The 18957-nt window shown below is 39.3% G+C and overlaps 2 protein-coding genes across 7 annotated transcripts in view; one reads left to right on the top strand and one right to left on the bottom strand.

The window, feature by feature from the left end:
- Window positions 1-463: 463 nt before the first annotated feature.
- On the bottom strand, window positions 464-11257 carry TFB2M (transcription factor B2, mitochondrial). Its single transcript, XM_087774909.1, has 8 exons — window positions 10906-11257; window positions 9809-9897; window positions 8730-8883; window positions 8183-8331; window positions 6560-6649; window positions 5305-5367; window positions 3837-3988; window positions 464-2407 (listed from the first exon to the last, which is right to left on the bottom strand). Exons 1-8 carry the CDS (start codon window positions 11228-11230, stop codon window positions 2221-2223), a joined length of 1209 nt encoding a protein of 402 aa, XP_087631035.1. The 5' UTR covers window positions 11231-11257; the 3' UTR covers window positions 464-2220.
- A 100-nt stretch (window positions 11258-11357) lies between these two features.
- Window positions 11358-18957, top strand: part of CNST (consortin, connexin sorting protein) — a 52679-nt gene continuing 45079 nt past the window's right edge. Inside the window, exons 1-2 of one of the 6 annotated variants that reach the window (XM_087774905.1) lie at window positions 11366-11494; window positions 13364-13462. The gene's annotated coding sequence lies outside the window, so the exon portion shown is untranslated. Of the gene's footprint in view, window positions 11495-11670; window positions 12177-13289; window positions 13463-18957 lie in introns of those variants that run through there. The other 5 variants (XM_087774907.1, XM_087774906.1, XM_087774904.1 and 2 more) reach the window with 5 other exon arrangements.

Genomic DNA, 18957 nt, shown 5'->3' with positions numbered 1-18957 from the left:
GTAGTACAGGGTTGGTTAAAAAACATAACAAAAATGCATGAGAAGCCTTTATATAAAATTTGAAAATTCAGTGAAAGCTTGCATTCAACATTATCCTACAGAAGCTGTAAACCTGCAACAGTAGGAAGTACTGAGTGGACAGCATCAATTAATCAAATCCATAGACCCACTTCAATTTCACTCCCCCGCGTTTATTCACATATACCAGTGTCTTCCACTTTTTTTTCCATCTCTTCCATCAATACCAAAACCATTTTTATAATGACAGCCATTGTTCATTTCCCATTTGTGATCAGGGCTAAATGTATTGCTTACACTTAAACTTAATGGCAGAGTTCTGGTTAGCATTAAATCTCCTCATTTCAAGTCCCCAAGTACACAATATTCCTTCCACCTACAGACTCGTGTTGTTACCTTGGGAGTCTTTGCATTGGCTCAGTAAATGCTGTTTTCCAACAGCATCAAAATATCACAGCAAATAATTTTATTTTTTTCAGTTCATGTTTGAAATGTCATCAGCAATACAGTTAAAGAAGTTTATATAGACAGTGGTGGTCTTATATTTTATGCATTGAATACTTCTGCTGGTATACTGATATAAGACATCATGCTGCAACAAGAGCTAGGTATTTGATTCAAGGTGGTGGTGGGAATCAGCCCAGGAGGTACTGCATTCTTGTAGAGCAGTAGATAAGACAGTTACCATCTGCTGAGACTGAAAAAAGGTGGAATTGCTTCTGTTAGTGCAAGTTTGGTATTCATGGTAAATTTATAATGCAAGTTATCTGAAATAGTAAAAGATGTAAACAGAAAGCAGGCCTCAAATCTTCATGACCTACACCAGAACACCAGCAATGCTCTAAGACAGATTGCAAATTAAAACTCAGCCTTTCCAGTGGTTACATCATAACAACACTATGAAGGCTTATCAGCAGCCTAAACAGATAGCGGCAAACTAGCTAGCAGAGGGAACTGAGGCTGCTTGAAGTCAATTTTTCTTCTACAGCAGGAACTGCAGGAGGAAGACAGAGATGAATGCTTGTCACATCTATACCGCACACTATGCTTAAGAAATACAATTCTGTGTTTGCATTGGTTTGGTTGCTGCTGTTTTCCACAGCCTGAAAATAGCTCAGCCTTTACCAAAAAGACATTTTTTTAACGCCTGCTCTGCTAAAAAAGCATATTTTTGGCCACAGCTCTTCCTAGAGGAGATAGTATAGAACACAGAACCCGTACAGCCTGCCAGCACTATCAGACAACAACAGAATAGTTACATGGTAAGACAAGAAGAGAAACTAGGAACAGGTTTCATTATGGAATACTATGGCTAAAAAGAGAATTTTAATAGTATATGGTTTTGAAGTTATTTTGTACATATAATACACATTAAAAAAATACATATTGACAAAGGTTGCAGGTAAGATTTTTTTTTTTTTTTTCCCCAAACAGTTTATACAGCACTGAATGTTCTGGTGACTTTGTTTTTAGACCTAAAATAAGATAAAGCCTACACACATATAGGTGTTCGCATATTGTAAACTAGAAAGGCTGCCCAGAGTTCTTTTCAAATTTTCAAAAGAAAGAATTGTTACAACTTTTTTCCCCAGAGATAAAACAATCTTTAGGTGAAAAAAAAAACCACCAAAACCAAAAACCAAAAAAACCCCAACTCTCAGTTGATGTTTTATCATGCTGTCATTACCTTGTCTTCTATTAACCCACCACTATTGATTTATTAATATTATGTTGACTTCGAACTGCAAGGTTTTTAGATTAAGAGACAATGTAAGAGATTCAGTGGTTGTAAAGACCTATGTATTTTAGGAATCTGCAGAAGGGTATTCAAATCACTGAGCACTAAAATACAAACCACACAAATAACGATATTTGGTCTGTTATTTTTTTCAAATGTTGTAAATATACAGCAGTGTAACAAAAAGTTCCGTTTAAGTGGTACATCCAAAAGCAGCAGGTCACTAATATGCTCCTGGAAAAGATGCAAAGTTTGTCCATTCTAGATAGGACTGTGATCAAATAACTGTGAATCCGTTACTTTCATCCTGTGTAGAAGGGCTCTTGTTACTTGCTAAATTTATTTTCCCTGTTTGGACAGGAAAATATCTAGCTAGCAGTATCTCTGATTTTATTTAAATCATTTCTTATCAAAGTAATCTTCCAGAAGCAAAGGTGATCTTCCAAAAGACAGCAGCTTTACATTTATAAGTTTATGTTCCTTATACTTTCCAAGACTTCATCATGGAACCAGGTTTCAGTAAATGTATTGGAGTTTTGCAAAGCCTCAAAAAGACGCCTATAGTCTTCTGGGTACAAGTTACGTGTTTCAGCATTTTTTGGAATTTCTAGCTCGCTCAGTAATTTGCCACCATTGTCCAAGCTCCACGAACTGAAACAAACAAACAAACAAAATCATAACAAAGCATTTCTTTCTGTGAAAAATTAAAGAGCAAGAAACAGTATCTGAAGGTCCATTTCACTCTTTCGCAGCTTCTAGAAGAAGTTAACATCTTCCTGCAACAGAAGTTATTTTCAATCCATACTGCAAACAGGAAGAAACCTCTGCTAATAAGACACATAAATACCAAATAAAGCCCCCAGCAGACATCGACAATACCAAATCACATAAGCCTCCTCATTAGAGGGTGGGTGCCCTCCCTCCCTCCTCTGCCCCAACTGCATAGGTCAGTAACAGGCATTACAGCATAAAAAGGGGTTATTCTTCAATGCCTGGCAAATTAAAGCCAAGGTCATCTTCAACAAGATGATTCAGTAAAGCCTGAGTTAGTGTCACTTACACCTCCCAGGTATTCTCTTCTATATATAAACAGATGTATCCACTGTCTCCCCATCTACATCATTGCTATGAAAACTAGACCTTTTGTAAATGTGCATATACATTAACTATTTCCCAGACAAGAACAGAGTGTATAAATACACAGAAGATGCACATCGGAACCCTTCAAGGGTAGCTCCACTTCCTGGCTGAAGGACTGAGTGGAGATTAGGTATGCCATTGAGCTTTAAGAAAGAAATCCATTAAAGCTCTTTGCACTTATCTTTGCTGAATGAGTTACTGGAATTTATTAGGTTTTTTTCTTCTCCTTTACGGAAATTAATTTCCATAAACCACTGTCAGCAAATGAGAAATATATTAATTATTTTCATTAACAAGTTGAAGTCAATGCTTTCCAGACTGCAAACATCTATGGGAAACAGAACTCTACTGATCATGAAGCAAAGTGAATAGCTCCAATGTAATATCAAAAAGAATAATTAGAGAGTTGCATAATTGGTAAATAGGTCTAAAGCCTAATTTTTTAATTAGATAACTGAAATACATTTGAGGACATCCCCACTTCACCTTCAATAAACTTCAGCTGTTTTCATTAGCATTACTTTGATGTCTGTTATAAACTGAAATTCTTTTTTCAGCTTTTAATTTCTATACCTGTAAAACTCTTGGTGACTTTATTATTATGTCTGTAAAGTGAGTGAAAACTTCTTGCAGATACATGACCTCACCTCCATTGGAGGTACAGACAATTACTGCACATCTACATTCTAAATACTTGCCCACCTTCCTGTCAAACCTCAAGTTGTTATCATCTGTGAATACAGGCCAGGAACAGTGCCCAAAATATTGTATTGTGGGTTGCAAAAATGAAATCTTCTATTCTACATGTAGATAACTAATTAAAAAAAAAAAAAAAGCTGTATTTCAGCTGCAAATAAATACTGCTTTGAGAACATATTTTAATATTTTCCTATATTTCTCTGAAGAAAAAGTATGAAAACTGTAATTCTTTCTTACTTACTTTAATCTATCAGTAAGTCTAGACTTGGGTTTAGCAAGACACTGTTTCACCATGAAAATAAAGGTAGCTGAATTTGTGGGCTTCAAACCTCCTGTAAATAGATTTTGTTGAGGAGTCAGTCGTACCAAACATAAATGGTCATTTGGCAGCCACTGCAAGAAAAACAAAACAAGCCACTGAAAAGTAATTTTTAAGACAGTGTCTGTCTTTAGCTAAGAGTAAGCATTTCATCTGTGCCACCAGTAACGTTTCTTAAAGAGTTTTAGAAGTCTTAACATGATGATTTCTTTGGAAGCTGGGGCTTTAAAATCTTGCTTTAGAACGAAGATGCTTTACCTCCTCCCGCCCCCCAAACAAGAAAGGAAATAGAAAACAAAAAAACAGACGTACTATCACTTTGGTTTTATTTTTTAAGACTGAACTTTCTTAGTTGAAATAGACAATACAGGCTTGATGTGAGTTTTCAAGAGATTATGTGGCCTATAGTATTCCTATCTATGCAAGGTATCAGATCTACTTGCCTTTTCTACATAAAGACGGAATTGTTCGAGTGTAACAGACAATATTGCAACATGAAATTGAGAGGGGGTGGAGTCTTTAACTGAAATAAATGTACTTCTGTATTGGCAGCAATGGATATATCATCCAATAGATCTCACATTTGTACTTCTCCTAAGGCTGCCACAATACATCCTATGTGATCCACCTGATATGCCTCTCTGCGTGGCTTTACAGCGACACACTTAAGTATGTAAGGCACACCCAGTCACTTATATTCACTTAGAGTCAGTACAGTCAGGATTGTACAGTAACATTTCAAACAACACTCAATATACTACTGTAGCAGTTTTCTGGGGAGGGTAAAACCAAATATTAAGTAAACATGCTTTTATATTATTGGTATTAAATAGAAATATTCTTATATCATACAAAGGAACATCATTACTTCTCTAGAAGAGAAAAGTAAAGAACTTTAGACAGGGTATTTTTCCACTTCTCAAATTTAAGCTTTGAGTCTCATACTTTTCAGCAATTAACTAGCACACGGAATCTACACTGGACATGTGAATAACCATTTTAATCAAAACCAGCAGCACACTGATTGTACTATTAATTGTGGTAACACTTGTTTTGTTCAAGCAGGTAGATGTGACCCTGTCAGTAACTTTTTTTGAAAAAGACTTTACCTGTTCACATCCCTTTATGCTGTTTATTCACTCTATTTTTTCCGTCATAGACAATGTAGATACTAGTTTATTTCAGTTTCTAAGCTAATAGCAATTCTTCACCCCACTTCTGATGCATCTACATGCTGCCCATAAGTTTTAATTAGAAGGACACGTCTCAAAAAATACACTATTCACAGCCAAAAATATGTGTAAATGCTGTTATAAAGTTATTTTAACCTTTAATTAAAAGTGGCTTAGCTGCATCTCGAAAAAGAGAAAAGTACACACAACAACCTTACCATGCTTTTTGGCACTGCCAGCCCCCCATTTTTCAGATTAGTTGCAAACGATGACCAAGGTTCCTATGGGAGGGAGCAAATATATTACAGAATTAAAATGCTTTGTTAGAATTTGGAAAAACATTTACCATCAATCCAGTCAAATTAGTTTTCCCCCATTCTTTAAAATAATGTAAATAGAACTAGGAAAAAAAAAGTAATAAGCACACAAAGCCCAGACTGAAAACGTTATTTAATCACATTCCTGACAAAGTATCTGAGTAGCACTGGTAAATTACTTATAATCAAATAACTTGTATATATTACCATATGTTACTGAGGCTATCTATTGGTTTCAAGCTCAAAATTTGAACCAAAGCCAAAAACTGACAGCTGATCATAAGAGCTGCTCTAATGAGTCCAAACAAAAGTCCCACCAGCTCAATAACTTGTCTCCTGAAGTAGCTACAAGCAGATGTATAGCAAACACTGTACGACCAGGGCATGCATATGTAAAAGGTTTCTTGAGCATCATCTTATTCTTCAACTCCTTAATATTTACCTTAATATATACCTCGTGGTATAAGGTATTTGGAAGACAACAGACAGTGAAACTTTTAATTTTAGATTAGCAAAACATTTAAACTATGAAGGTAGATTCCTAGAAAAACAGAGCACAAAGATAAATCTAAAAAGCATAAAGTAAGTGAAAGCTGATGGCCACGTGCTCATGTGGAGGTGGGGGGACAACATGAACTTTTTGAAACTAAACCATAGCATGTTTGATAAGGTAAGATAGTTATTGACTAGCAGGAGAAGCAGGGCTGCTTGGAACATAAAGGCACCAAGACTGAAAAACATATTTCTACTGAACACAGCTCAGGAAGTTGAAAGCATACATGATGGCAAAATGCAGAGGACGTAACAAAGAGCAGACTATGACAGATTGGAAGAGCAGTCTGCTAGTCTCACACAACCCCTAGCAAGATGGAAAAGACTTATCTGTTGCACAAACATCTCTTTATTATCTACCAGCTTATGAGAATAAATGTTTTTGAATACAACGGCTTGTAATGAAAATACTGGCATCATAGTTAATGATGCTGCTTAAGTGAAAGAGTTTGACACAAAACATGACTGTTTCGGGTTTTTATATCCAAAAGTTTTCAATAGTCAAATTAGCTTCCAATTAGTTTACGATAATAAAGCACTGTAAACCCTTTTCTAAAAACATGTCCATAGCATTAGACCATGTCAGCTGGTACAAAAGACTTACCATGTGCAGTAGCTGAATTTCACATCCTACTTGCCAAAGTACAGTAAATGCTTGGTAAGCCCTCGCTTCCCCAGGCTTTGCTGTTAATACCTAACAAAATGGCAAAGAAAGAGCATTTTTGTTGCAAAAAGTAAGATTGCTTCTTTATCGAAGAAAAATCCTTATATATATAACAAGTGGTAAGAAATTCATAGTTAAGTCTAAAATTCCAAGGTAAAGTTACATTAGGCGTCAAATACATACTCTGTGCTATTTTAGTACATCTTGTCAGAACACATGATTAGAAGACATTATGGCAGTCTAAGTATTTCTTCGCAGCAGTTATTTGCATAACTGAGCTGTGTAGGAATCTCTAGCTTCCTTTTAAGGCAGAGAAGTTTCACACAGAAGAGAAACAGGGATCATTTTGTATAAAAACCATAACACGGGCAGAGTTATCAGCTCATACTGGTAAGATAATATTCCCAATAAGACACACAAGTAGAGTAAGCCAAACATCAGGTGACCTCACTGAACATTAAGCAACTTGTGCAGTCATCATCCTGATCAATATTACAGATCAGACAACACTTAGGGCAAGAGAAAAAGAAAAACTTGTGGTTATTTTCAAACAGGGCAAAGAATGAAGTAAATTGTAGCAGGGAGATTTAACTTCTCATAATAGATTTAGAGAGCCTTGTCATATGATCAACCAAAAAACCAAAAGAAGGTTCCAATTGCTTTTACTTAGGTACACAACCCTCATTTAACAGGGTTCACAATAAAACCAGAAAACTTAATAAAAAACACAGTGACTGCATTAAATGAATAGGCTGCCCCCTATTTGCTCAAAAATCTGGCCACTGAAAACATACTATTTAAGTGGATATTTCAGTGGTGTCCAACCTGTCATTTCGCAGAAGCACATACTTAAGACTTCTGATTTTTTTCAGTAGGATATTAGACACAACACAGGCTGTGTAAACACACCTGGAAGTCTTTGCTTACTTCAAGTAATTAAAGGTTTGTGGCTCTGTATGAGCCCCACAGTTTCACAAAAAGACAAAGTACCCTTGAACTGTAAGTACAGTTCTAGAGGTTTGGGACGAAGTGTAAATTAGGAACACATAACCCAGAAAGCTGCTCTACACCTTAGTGTACAGAACCTTAAAAAAAAAATGTGTAAATCACTCATATTTTGCCTCATTTTTTTTCAGTACTGCATACAAAAGTAGCTCAAGAGAGCAAGCGCATCTCACTGAGTATGGTATTTAGTAACTCTGAATCCTCTTCACAAGGTGTTTTGAATTCAGTCTTCATTGACTATTACCTGCAACTAGTAAATGATTTTGTTGCACATTACAGAGTTTAAGCACCTCACAAGTTACAATGGAAAGCAGCTAGCCTGCTGCTGCATATCCTGCTCAAGGACCAGCCTTCACATTTGTAAGATTTGTGGCAACAGAATGTTTGTTGACAGTGCCATTACTGTGTAAAGAGAACAAATAGGAAACAGACAAGACTTAAAAATTCTGGCAGAAAAAGAAATTCACTAGCAAAAACATTAACTATACAAAATACATGTTTTTGTGTTCTGTGAAGCACTACTTATTCTTTACTGCCTGTAAAATCTCTTATACGTACCTTGTACTCTTTTTCACTTATAAAGATGTTGAGTTCTACTCTTCCGTATCTGTATATGGAACTGCATTCATAGAGGGCAAAAAGAAGCCTCCAAAGTGTGTTCCTTTCCTTCTTCTGTGGTAAGATTCCAAAAATTTTCACAGGTACATCTGTTTCAACAGTGTGTAAAAGTATCTTTAAAATTCTGGAATATTTACTAGACAATCTCAATGCTAATGTCTAAACTACAAACAATTAAGAAAAGAAAGTCTGTCAGCTCATGTTGTTCAAGAATGAATACAATTGAAGCTTTAGTCAAAGCTAAGCCCAGTTTGCATTAGCCTAAACCTTTAATGAAGATAAACAAATAGCTGAGATTTCATATTGCCACAAGGGTTTTTTAAAGCTATCGAGAACCTAAATAAAGCTGAAATGTAGGAAATAATATCCATTAATCCAGCATATATATTAAATAGAACATACACCTCAAGCAAATCCCAAAGATTTTGCCAAATCGCCTATGCACCCTTCAAATGTATTTGTAACATGTGTGATGATATACATATACCTGCCCTCCAAGGAACTGCTGCTACACCCATGGTTTCAAAAAGTTTGTCAGAACACATAGCAGGTGGTTTCACCGTTCCAGTCACCAAAGGATCCAGTCTGAAGAAGTCACCGTAAATTACCTTTAATTGTCCATCCAGGCTATTCTCTAGGGACTGAATAAAATTAGTTTCAGTTGAAGAAATCTGGATGCAGTAACCTGTCTGGCAAAACACCCAACCCAAACAAAGAAAATGTTCAAGCACTACCTAAAATTGCTACCCAGTCAGCAAGAGTCAAATCTCAGAGCTGCTTCTTAGTGCTGACAAAAAGAATAGCTTCCTTCATTATGCAGGGCATTTTGACAAGTTGTGCTGCTCAACTGGAGCTTTAAAACACGTTCTTAAATCAGTAAGATGTTCAGCAATGTTTTGCAAAAAATGCTATACTCAACTAAACAAGCCACTGTATTTAATGATTTACAACTGGAATTCTTCACGTATGCAGAGAGAATGCCCTTTATACACATTTTAAGTCACATGAGAGTCTTTGGTTCCAAGCCTCTACTCTACAGCATTGAAACACAATCCTAGTGCAACTTCTGCAGCTCTATGTCTGACCACCTTTGAATCCACGCAAAGCCAAAGTGAACAGGAGAGGACAACACATGTAAGTGTCTCAATGTTACCAGTCAATTGCAGGACGATAGATTAAATAATACCATGAGATAATCAGAATAACCAAGACTATTTTTTCAGATTTCTGAAAGCCACGTACAGACATCTTGCTTAAACACGCACAACTACAGTGGCTCTGACTAGTATTAGGCTCAAATTTATGCATGAAACTATTCATAGGAAGATTATGAACTTGAATTCCTGCACACACAAAATGTCAAATTAATTAATTATAAAATAGTCTGTTGCTGAACGTGCAATGTAAAATCAAACAATACTTACTATTATTAAGTGTTATTTCAGATGTTACAAGTAACAGTTACTGGCTAATTCCTTTTTGATCCAACAGTTATTACACAATTGTAAGTTAATTTCTTATTTTCCCTTTAAGCTTTAGAAATGTGCTACCAAATCAAAAGTGTACCTGTAAGTTTGGAAGAAAAGCTGAGTTACTTTCTAGAGCTACCACTCTAACACCTGCATTGAGCAGAGTTCGGGTCAAGATTCCAGGACCTGAAAGGGGAAAATATTAAAAAAAAAAAAAAGTTCATTTTTTCAAAGTGATTTCCTTAGTTATTTTGCCAACACAATACTTGGTAAATACCATCTTCAACAGGAGATAACTTGTGTTTGTTTAAACACACTTCAAAACAACAGTTAGAAAAAAGATTTACACGCAGCCTGCCTGTGATTGCTCAATAAATTACACTAAGCACAGCATTGCAATTAGATACTGAGGAACGTAAGATACAATGTTTCAAATATTTCTACCACTTTTTTTCTTCTGCCAACTGAAACATACTTTGAAACCTTATGTATATTATCTCTACAGGTAAAACACCCTCTGCAGAAATGTAAAAAAAAACATTAAGTAACTGCAGAGAGCTAGCTAGCTATGTAATGGCCCACAGTCTTAGGCATGCTTTTGCTGAGAGATAAGTTCGCCTACAAAACCTAAAATATTACCTGGACAGAAATTTACATCTCTACTTACTCTATAGTAAAGTTTTAACACTAGTGACTCAAGTCTCCAGACTGAGCACTCACTCATTCCCCCAAGCTCTGTATAAATGCAGCCCACGCCGCCTGCCCCAGGCATACCGCAGTGCCGCGACACCCAGACGGCCCTGCCGGTCGCCAACGCCCGCCCCTGGAGGACACCAGGGCGGCGGCCGGGGCAGCCGCCAGCACGGATCCCGTCCCGCCGGGCCCTGGCACCGCCGTCACGCAACGGAGCCGCCACCCCCGCCCGAAACCCCGGGAGAAGCAGCGCCCCGTCCCCTTCCCTCAGCACCACCACTTCTCCGCAGGCCCCGGAGAGCAGGGCCGGGGGCCCGTTACCGCCGGTGGCGAGGGCGGCAGCTCACGCTGACCCCGCAAGGTCACTGGGGCACGCCGAGCAGCGCCGCGTCCCGGCAGCCCCGGGGACGCCGAAGCCCCGGAGGGGCCCACCCCTCCGGGAGGACAGCGGGACAGGCGGGAAGGCGGGCGGAGGACGGCAGGAGCCTTGGGGCAGCTTACCGGGCGCGCACTCGAGCAGGACGGGCTGGGGACCGGGGCTGGCTCCACCCTGCAAGCAGCGCTGCACGGTGCGCGCCAGCTGCGGGCAGGCGATGAACCGGCGGAGCGGCACGCCGGACCGCTGCACCTGCTGCACCAGCCGTTCCGCCTCCGCCGCCTCCGGCACCCGCAGGCCCGGGCTCGGCCACTGCCCCACCGACCGCCTCGCCGTCGCCCAGCAGGACGGCAGCCCGCACAGCAGCGGCCGCAGCCCCGCCGCCAGAGCCGCCGCCAGGAGACGGCGGCAGCAATCCGCGGCGCCCGGCGGGGCCCGGCCTGCAAGCATCACCACGCCGCCGCCACCACCGGCCCCACGCTAGCAAGCACCGGGTGCGGGATCGCCGCGGCAACGGGAGCGTCACTTCCGCCTCTCCCCGGCTTCTCTAGCGCTCTTCCGCTCTATCGTCGGAGGTCTCTCGTCCCGCCGTCCTCTCTATGGTGCCAGCCCTGCACCGCCGGGAGCCTGCGGCAGCGCGGCAGGACCATCCCCCTCACCTCCACGCCATGCCGGGTGGCGGGTCCCGGCCGCCCGAGCCGCAACGGCGCTGAGGTGAGCTGACAGGGGCTTATCCGTAGGAGGAGGAGGGGAAGGGGAGATGTTTCCTCCGGTGCCGCGCACCGCCGCCACCTTCCGCTCGTCCCGGCCGCGACCGGGGGCTACGGGGAGGGGGTGAGGGCCGCCGGGAAGGTGCCGTCCCCGCCGCCTCGCCTTGAGGCGGCGGGGACGACACCTTCCCGCCGCCCGCCCGGCGGTGGCGAAGCTCCGCCGTGAGGCGAGCGAGCGCGCGCGGGCGGCGGTTAAACGGCCGCGGCGCGCGGCTCGGGGAGGCCAGTACCGGGCGAATAGGGCGGGCAGAGCTCGCTGCTCGCCTCAGCCGGGCTGGCAGGTGCCGGCTATGCGGCTCCCTCACCCGGAGCGGTGCCCCTGGAGCAAAACGGAGGGATAAGAGATGTGGTGGCTGTTAGGGGGGGGAGGCTTCACCCGGCAAGAAACGCGCAGCCGGGCGCCGGTGGAGCGGTGTCTGCTGGGTTTGTTGGTGGAAGTCCCAGGAGCTACGTATTCAGTTTGAGGTTTGCCGGGGTGTTTCACGGGAGTCTTTGATATCCGCGTCTGCAGCTAAAGAGTCAATTCAGGACTTGGTTCTTTGTATCGCCCTGCCGCCCTCAGCAGGTGCAGGATCGTGCTCCGGCAGATCTCCGGCATCGGTCTGTTGTCGGCTTCTTTCTGCCCGGTACCGTCTTGCATTTACGTTTTCGGTAGCACCAGTAATTCAATAGCAGCGACGTTGTCTTTTCAACAGTTTCTCTAATGCCTTAACGAAAAACAACTTTAGGACCATCTTCAAAACGTATTCAAGTTCTGCAAAACTGGGGTTCATCCTTCAGGGATACTGTGCTAGAACCTGTCGGTGGTAGGTGAGCGGCTGCGGTGTGATGGAGTTCTAGGGAAGGGGAGAGAGAATCCTCCCAAAAGTGTTTCCCTGTTCGCTGCCTAGTTTGTGCAGAAGGCAAGAGTGATCTGGCAATCAGAGTAGACTGGTCTTCAAATTAGACTTTCTGTATGATTTTGTGTAAATTGTTTAATTTCTAATATCTTGTTTCTCTCTTTGTAAAGTGAGAAATTAACACGTGCTTACTTACTAAGCAAAATCATTTTGTTTGACATAACTCTATCAAACAGAACCTGGGACAGAAAATTGTGGCTTTGCTGTTCTCTGTTTGGCAGATCTGCATGCGGCATGAAGAGGGGCTGGGCTGGATTTAGGAAAGATTGCAAATGCCTTGTTGAATGCAGCAGTTCTTCCTATCTGCAATTTATTTTTAAATACTCTGCTCTTTTACACTGAGTGCTGTAATAGTCTTCCCTGTGCCTTAAGGGAAATGGACAGACTGTTCAGCTGGATGATGGGATAGACCTCAATCCATTTTTAAACTGGACTTTATGTTTTTAATAGCTTTTTCCTCTCTTACTAATTAGTCTGATAATTCAGTAATTCATAGGACTTTTAGAACATTGAGCAGAACTTGGTTTTCTTAGAGCAAGTGTTTAGTGATGTCCTAATTCAGCATTTCTTATCAAAGTTTGTTGATAGCTATGGTCACAGAAAGGTTAGGTATAGCTACTGTATTACCATGTTGTGTTCCATATATTTTAAGGTTAATTAAAGAATTTTGGAATTTTTTGTTGCCAGTCAGAGCACTCAGGAGTGCTAGGGTCATCTTTGAATGAGCTGCTCAGAGTAATTGAGATTATGCAGAGGAGTGTTTGCTAAGTAAAGCCAAAATGCTGTGACACTCTTCATACACTAGAAATGATACACTCTTCATATTTTTATTTACTTTAGCTTAGCACTTGCCTGCGTCGAACCATAGATATATCTAGGATACATTTATGATTCTCTCCCCGCCCCCATCCCAGAACTGCCAGATATATATACAGAATTTTGCATGCATAAAGGACTACCTCTTTCTGACCTGGTCATTATCCTTGAGAAACTGTTGGAACCTTAGGAAAATGGTAAGTTTTGTACATTTTTTTTTTTTTGTTTAGAAATTACAATGCAGAAAGTTGTTTAATACATTAAAGTGTATCCCAAGGACATTTGAACAGTTATTTTTAAGTTAATGGCTGATTGTGGCATATAGTTTCTAGTTTAATCCAGCTATTGCCGCATGCAAATGTTTGAATTTGCAGTCTTACCTCATAGAGCCTTATGTCTTTGTAATTTAAGTGCATTGTTGGGTGCTCTGAAATTCTTGTTTTCTCCTAATTATTGTTTTTTGAAATAAATCAGAGAAGGAATCAAAAGGGTTACCTGTTTGGTTGGATTCCAGCCTGCGCTTGAAACAAAAGAGCTCATTAGTTGTATGGGTCAAAAAGATCAGTAAAAAGATATCTTTCTTCTCAGCAGTTCTAAATGTCTTTTGCATTTGCTTTTATTTGGTTCCATTTAAAGTTTATTTTTAAGTTAATATTAAAGCATTAGGCTTTTGGTATTATTTTGCTCTGTATTAACCACTTAGCCATAGTAAATATTGACAAGGATTTCTAAGTAAGGGGTAGAATTGCAGTAATACATACATCTTGATCTCAGTTTTCCAAACTCTTATGCCCATACTTCATTTTAAGTACAAATTCAGTAGAATTCCCATCTTGCACAAAAAAAACCCACAAGAGGTATGTGAATGGAAATTTGCAGGATCATAATTTTTCTTTTCCTGGTAGTAATGCTTGCCATTAGAATCTCCTATTTGGCTCAGAATACAGATTAAGTTTGTTAGCAAGTAATTGTTTCGGAAACTCTTTTTTTCTATTTTGTTCACCAAATCCCATTTTATCATTAACTCATTGTAAAATCTAAGATTTACTCTTAATATTGACTGTTTTTTTAATTATGCATATATTGAAAGCCTTACCTGTTATCAAATATGACCTCTAATGTGAATTTTAAAAAAAGCTTACAACAGAACTGGTGTTCAGAAAAAGAGCTGAAGAAATCACTTAAGCGTATTAACTTTAGTAATGTGAAAATAAAATAACCCACTACGTGCTTGAATTGGCAGAAATATCTCTGTGCCTTGCTCAGATGCACGATGTCACAGAATTATTGTTTTCACTTATTTTATTCAGCATACTTCAATAATCTTGTTGTAATACTTTGGATGGTGACCAAGAAAAATAGTAGGAGTGGTTAGATATTTCTTCAGAAGTGCTGTAAGCACTGTGCGCTTAGGAAAATAGTCTCTAGGAAGAATTATTTTTTAAAAATCAATCTGAGAGTGGCCTCATTCTTTTTTCCTATTCCCTTGTCATCGCTGTCCCCCACTCCAGGCCCATACATGCGCAAAGGAAACGTCCCAAGGACTGAAGTAGCATTTAATCCTATGCCACAATCTGGTTTGAGATCCAGTAGATTTGCAACCTGTGGGTTGTATTGGACATCTTCCTTAGAAGTGAAAATTGGCCTTTATAATTAGGTCAGCAATTTTGCGTTTAGAACCACTATGCCCTATAAACCTTAACTTACTGCTTTTCTATGTGTAATCTGTTAACAATGAAAAATGGCTGGACGCTTAGATTTGAGGGAGGGTAAAGTTGGGTTTTTTTGCTGTTTGGCCAAGCTATTAGTAGTAAGGGAAATAGGAATCCAAGGTTCCTTGGAAGCCTGCCTGCTCCATGTGACAGTGTAGCTTCCATCCTAGCGCTAAAAACCTGATTAATAGGGAATGACTGTCCATTAAAAGTGGGCTAGATCAATTGTGCAGATCACTGGAGAGTGAGTGGTCAGGTACCAATTAATTGAAACTATCAAGTTAGTTCTCCTTTGAGATCATTTCTGAGCACTAGGTGTATGGTCATGTATGTCAATGTGAGCTTATTTGGAAAGAAATTATGTTAAACCACTCCTCCTGTGCTATTTTTCTGTTGTAATAACATGCTGTTTAATAGGAAAGCATTTTCACACCAGGTGCAGATTGACTTTGCAGCCTTACAAACACTGCAGCAAAGTTCACAGCTGACAAAAGAGCCATTCAGCACAAAAATAAACATTTTTAAATGAACTGATGCCTTGAATTCTGTCCCTACTGATGCTAATAGCAGTGTCCGCATCTTATTTTCCCGTATAATGAACACTAAGCAGCAATATTTTTGACATTTTCAGTGGAGAGGCAAAGGGTTCCGTAGTGTGAAGACTGTTGCATAAGCTGTGTATTGTGAGGCATTTTGGCAGAGGTACAAACTTCCTCACTCTGTGCTATATCTGTTCTGTGTATACAGAGAAACTCAGTCCCTAGGGCTATCAATCTGGCATCTTTCATCAGCACTAAATTTACTGCAAATATTTTTTGTGTGCATGCAAAAAAAGTTGCTATTAAACCTTTGTGGACAGGAGTATAAACATTCAAATGGGTGCATCTTCTGTTTACTTCTCTCAGAATTCCTCTTCATTGAATTCTGATGAGCACATTCTGCTGACTCTCAAATTCAGTCAGCCCATGTTTGTGTGTATATCTTGTCATAAGTCTTTATTTTGAACACTTGGCAATGTTGTCTTGCTCAAGAGCTTGTCATGCTAAAGATCTTTTTACTCTTTTTTTAACTTATTTATCTACTTACTCTGTAACTGTGATGTCTTTGAAAATGTGTTGCTAACTTATAAGAAAAGTGTAGAGGAGAAATGATGTTAGTGTCAAATATTTCTGTACACAAATTTTGGTCTGTTGTACGCTTACTTTTTAGGAACAGAGTTGCTTAGGAGCATGAAGTTTTTTCTACTGTTGTTCCAATACACTGCTCCATCTGTCCAAACTGAATTGCTAATGTGTGGCCTTATAATGCGAGCTTTAACACTGCTTTTCTCCGTGCATGGGATTCATTTAATTTTCTTGCTTTATTTTGTTTGAAAAAATAATATGACACTGCAGGGCAAACTGAGATTAATTCAAAATAACTTTGGGATTTAAAAAAAAAAACAAACCCACAAACAAAAAACCCCCAAACAAACACAACCTAGTCCTGGTATTTGTTTTATCTTTGTAACATGAGCATGTTAGGAAGATTTTTAGGTTCACTTGATGAATATGTCATTGAAGTGATACAGAAATCTGTAGCATACATTTTGGAGGTTCTTTCCTAATGGTTAAAACTTGGAATTTTGTTGCTTTTAGCCTCTAAGCGAGGGCATGATGATCTTATGACTTTAGATCAACATTTCAGCTGGACCTGTATCACAGTTCAGGTGTTGTTCATTCTGTTGTTACAGTGTTACAGTTGACTAATGGCAAAATAAACAAATTGGGGCACATCTGTCCTGAAACCTTTAAGTCTGTAAGTTGTCCAGTAATATTTTGGCGTCTTCTTTTATTCATGTCTTTATTTTATAAAGTGACATTCACAGTGCAGAGCTTACACATTTGATCCCAGGAAGATTTTATGGCAGCTGGCATATAAAATTACCCTTTATCCAATGTTGTTTTGGTAGCTGCTTAGTTTCTTATCTGGATTTCTCTTTTTCTTACGGAAGACTGTTAAAGTCTACTATTTTAGCACTGAAATATGACATCATTAGGACAAGGAGAAATAGTAATCATTCAATGTCTCTATAGGGTGTGAATCTTCTCCTGTCTTGGTATCATTTAAACTATCTCGTTTACCCTTTTACAGTACTGATGCTAGGTTTTATTAATGTTTATGGCATTTGGGACTTTCTAATGGAAAGATGCTTTTTTAAAACAGAAACTGCTACTTAAAGTGGCCTTGACAATAAGAGTTTTCTGGAAAACTGATCTAAAACAAATTAGATCTCCATTTACAGACTCAGGTATTACAAACATACATTAAAATTCTAATAGAAAAACTGGTAACTGTGTGCTTCAGAAAACCTCTCCAAGATCTGTAATCAAAAGTATGTGTAAATTATCAGAGACAGCTCATATAGCCAGCATCTGTTTACGCAATTACCTTAATAAATTCCTGTTGGAAAGGGGAGAGTTGAAACAGCACTCAAGGCTAAATTCACCGCTGAGTTTAAGTGGTCGCAGCTTCATTAACTTCAATCAAGTTACAGCAGTGATTAATTTCTGGGGGTTGTGATTCATTTAACATAGGCCTTCTGGTTTATACATGATTAAGTTCTCACTCATGCATTTAAGGGCAAAAAAACTTGACCAAATTGAAGTGTTTGTTTTGTACCTCTTTACAGTCCTTGTATGGTCCCCTTTCCAAAATATGTATTTCACAGTCTTTTTCATGTATTCATCTTTGTTACGTTCTTGTGAAATAAAGCAGTATTTTGTAGTTAAGAAATGCATCAAAGATGATGTAACAGTTTGACCAACTATCGTGAAGGAGGTTCAGAGCAAAGAAAGGATTTGATCTCAGTCATCTGTATGTGACGCTGAACAATGTAGAAACTAGACCATCCTTCCCTTCTGAAATATAAAACCAGCTGATGCAACATTTTGGTAGAGCTGCTGGATATTCTGATTTTCTAATGATAACAATTATTGAAGCTCTAACAATTAGCTCTGTTTTTAATTAACCTTCCAATTGGACCTGCAGGTTTGATAACAAAGGGACCACAAGTATGTAATGCTTGCGGACAAGAATTGTTTCATAAATTTTATGGACAAATTTCCATTTGATTTGTGTTTGCTTCTGGCCTTGATATGATTTAGGACCTAACTGAATATTTTGATCATGCTAATTTTCTTTGTATTGATGAAGGCTATACAACTTGCTGATCCCTCAGGTGTAAATTATGGAATTCAATCTCACTATCAAATTCAACTGTCAGAAAGTCTTGAACACTATTGTTTCTTCACATGGGCAATTTTTAGATAATTGCCTCGCTATTCTTGCATATCCATTTCAAGGGACTGTATTCTGTCATGTCTGCCTTTTCATATATGTCTAAAGCTGTTACCTGAGATCATGAGGGATTTTAGATCATTGTGCATTTTTTAGCTACCTCTTATGAGGTAGTAGGATATATCAGCTTTCTCAGGTCCTGGTAAAGTAAAGACTTGGGTAACAGTGAGCTGAGCTGATTAGTTCTCAAAAAAAATCCTGCAAATCAGTACAGACTATTTTTTTTTTTTTGTAAGAAAAAAGTACCCATCCTAGAAAAGATGCATAAATCTGTCTAGTAGGAAGTTTTTTTAATTTTTGTTATACTTCATAATCAAACTTGTGCACATGTTCTCAAGTGTAACAACAATCTGGGAGTCCTTCAATTAGAAGGAAAATGTAAAAATCAAAAAAGGCAAATTAATTTTCCTCATAAGACTTTAAAAGGCAATTTGTACATCCCAAGGCAGGACCAGTTACTCATAGGTTATTCCTGACCAGTGTTTGTCTAGACTGTTTACAAAAGTGCTGCAGTGATGGGAGTTCTCCATCCTCCTAGAACAGTCTATTCTACTGCCTTTCTGCCCCTACCTGAGATATGTTCTGGTGTTCTGCTGCAGGCAAGAACAAAAAATTAACACATCAAATGCTGAGGTCCCCTT

Source organism: Nipponia nippon, unplaced genomic scaffold (assembly GCF_047370975.1).
Source record: "Nipponia nippon isolate SJK-2023a ecotype South Korea unplaced genomic scaffold, ASM4737097v1 scaffold_4, whole genome shotgun sequence".
NCBI classification, from domain to species: domain Eukaryota; kingdom Metazoa; phylum Chordata; class Aves; order Pelecaniformes; family Threskiornithidae; genus Nipponia; species Nipponia nippon.
Note: the sequence above shows the minus strand (reverse complement) of the source record. Positions and strands in the feature narration are given on the sequence as shown.

What these genes read in the sequence shown, in the direction of transcription:
- TFB2M (XM_087774909.1), bottom strand. Translation starts at nt 11,230, where the DNA reads ATGCTTGCAGGCCGGGCCCCGCCGGGCGCCGCGGATTGCTGCCGCCGT. An exon ending in AGCAGTTCCTTGGAGGGCAG is followed by an intron (nt 8,332 to 8,729) that starts GTATATGTATAT and finishes CTGTTGAAACAG; the next exon opens with ATGTACCTGTGAAAATTTTT. An exon ending in TAAGTGAAAAAGAGTACAAG is followed by an intron (nt 6,650 to 8,182) that starts GTACGTATAAGA and finishes CCATTTTGTTAG; the next exon opens with GTATTAACAGCAAAGCCTGG.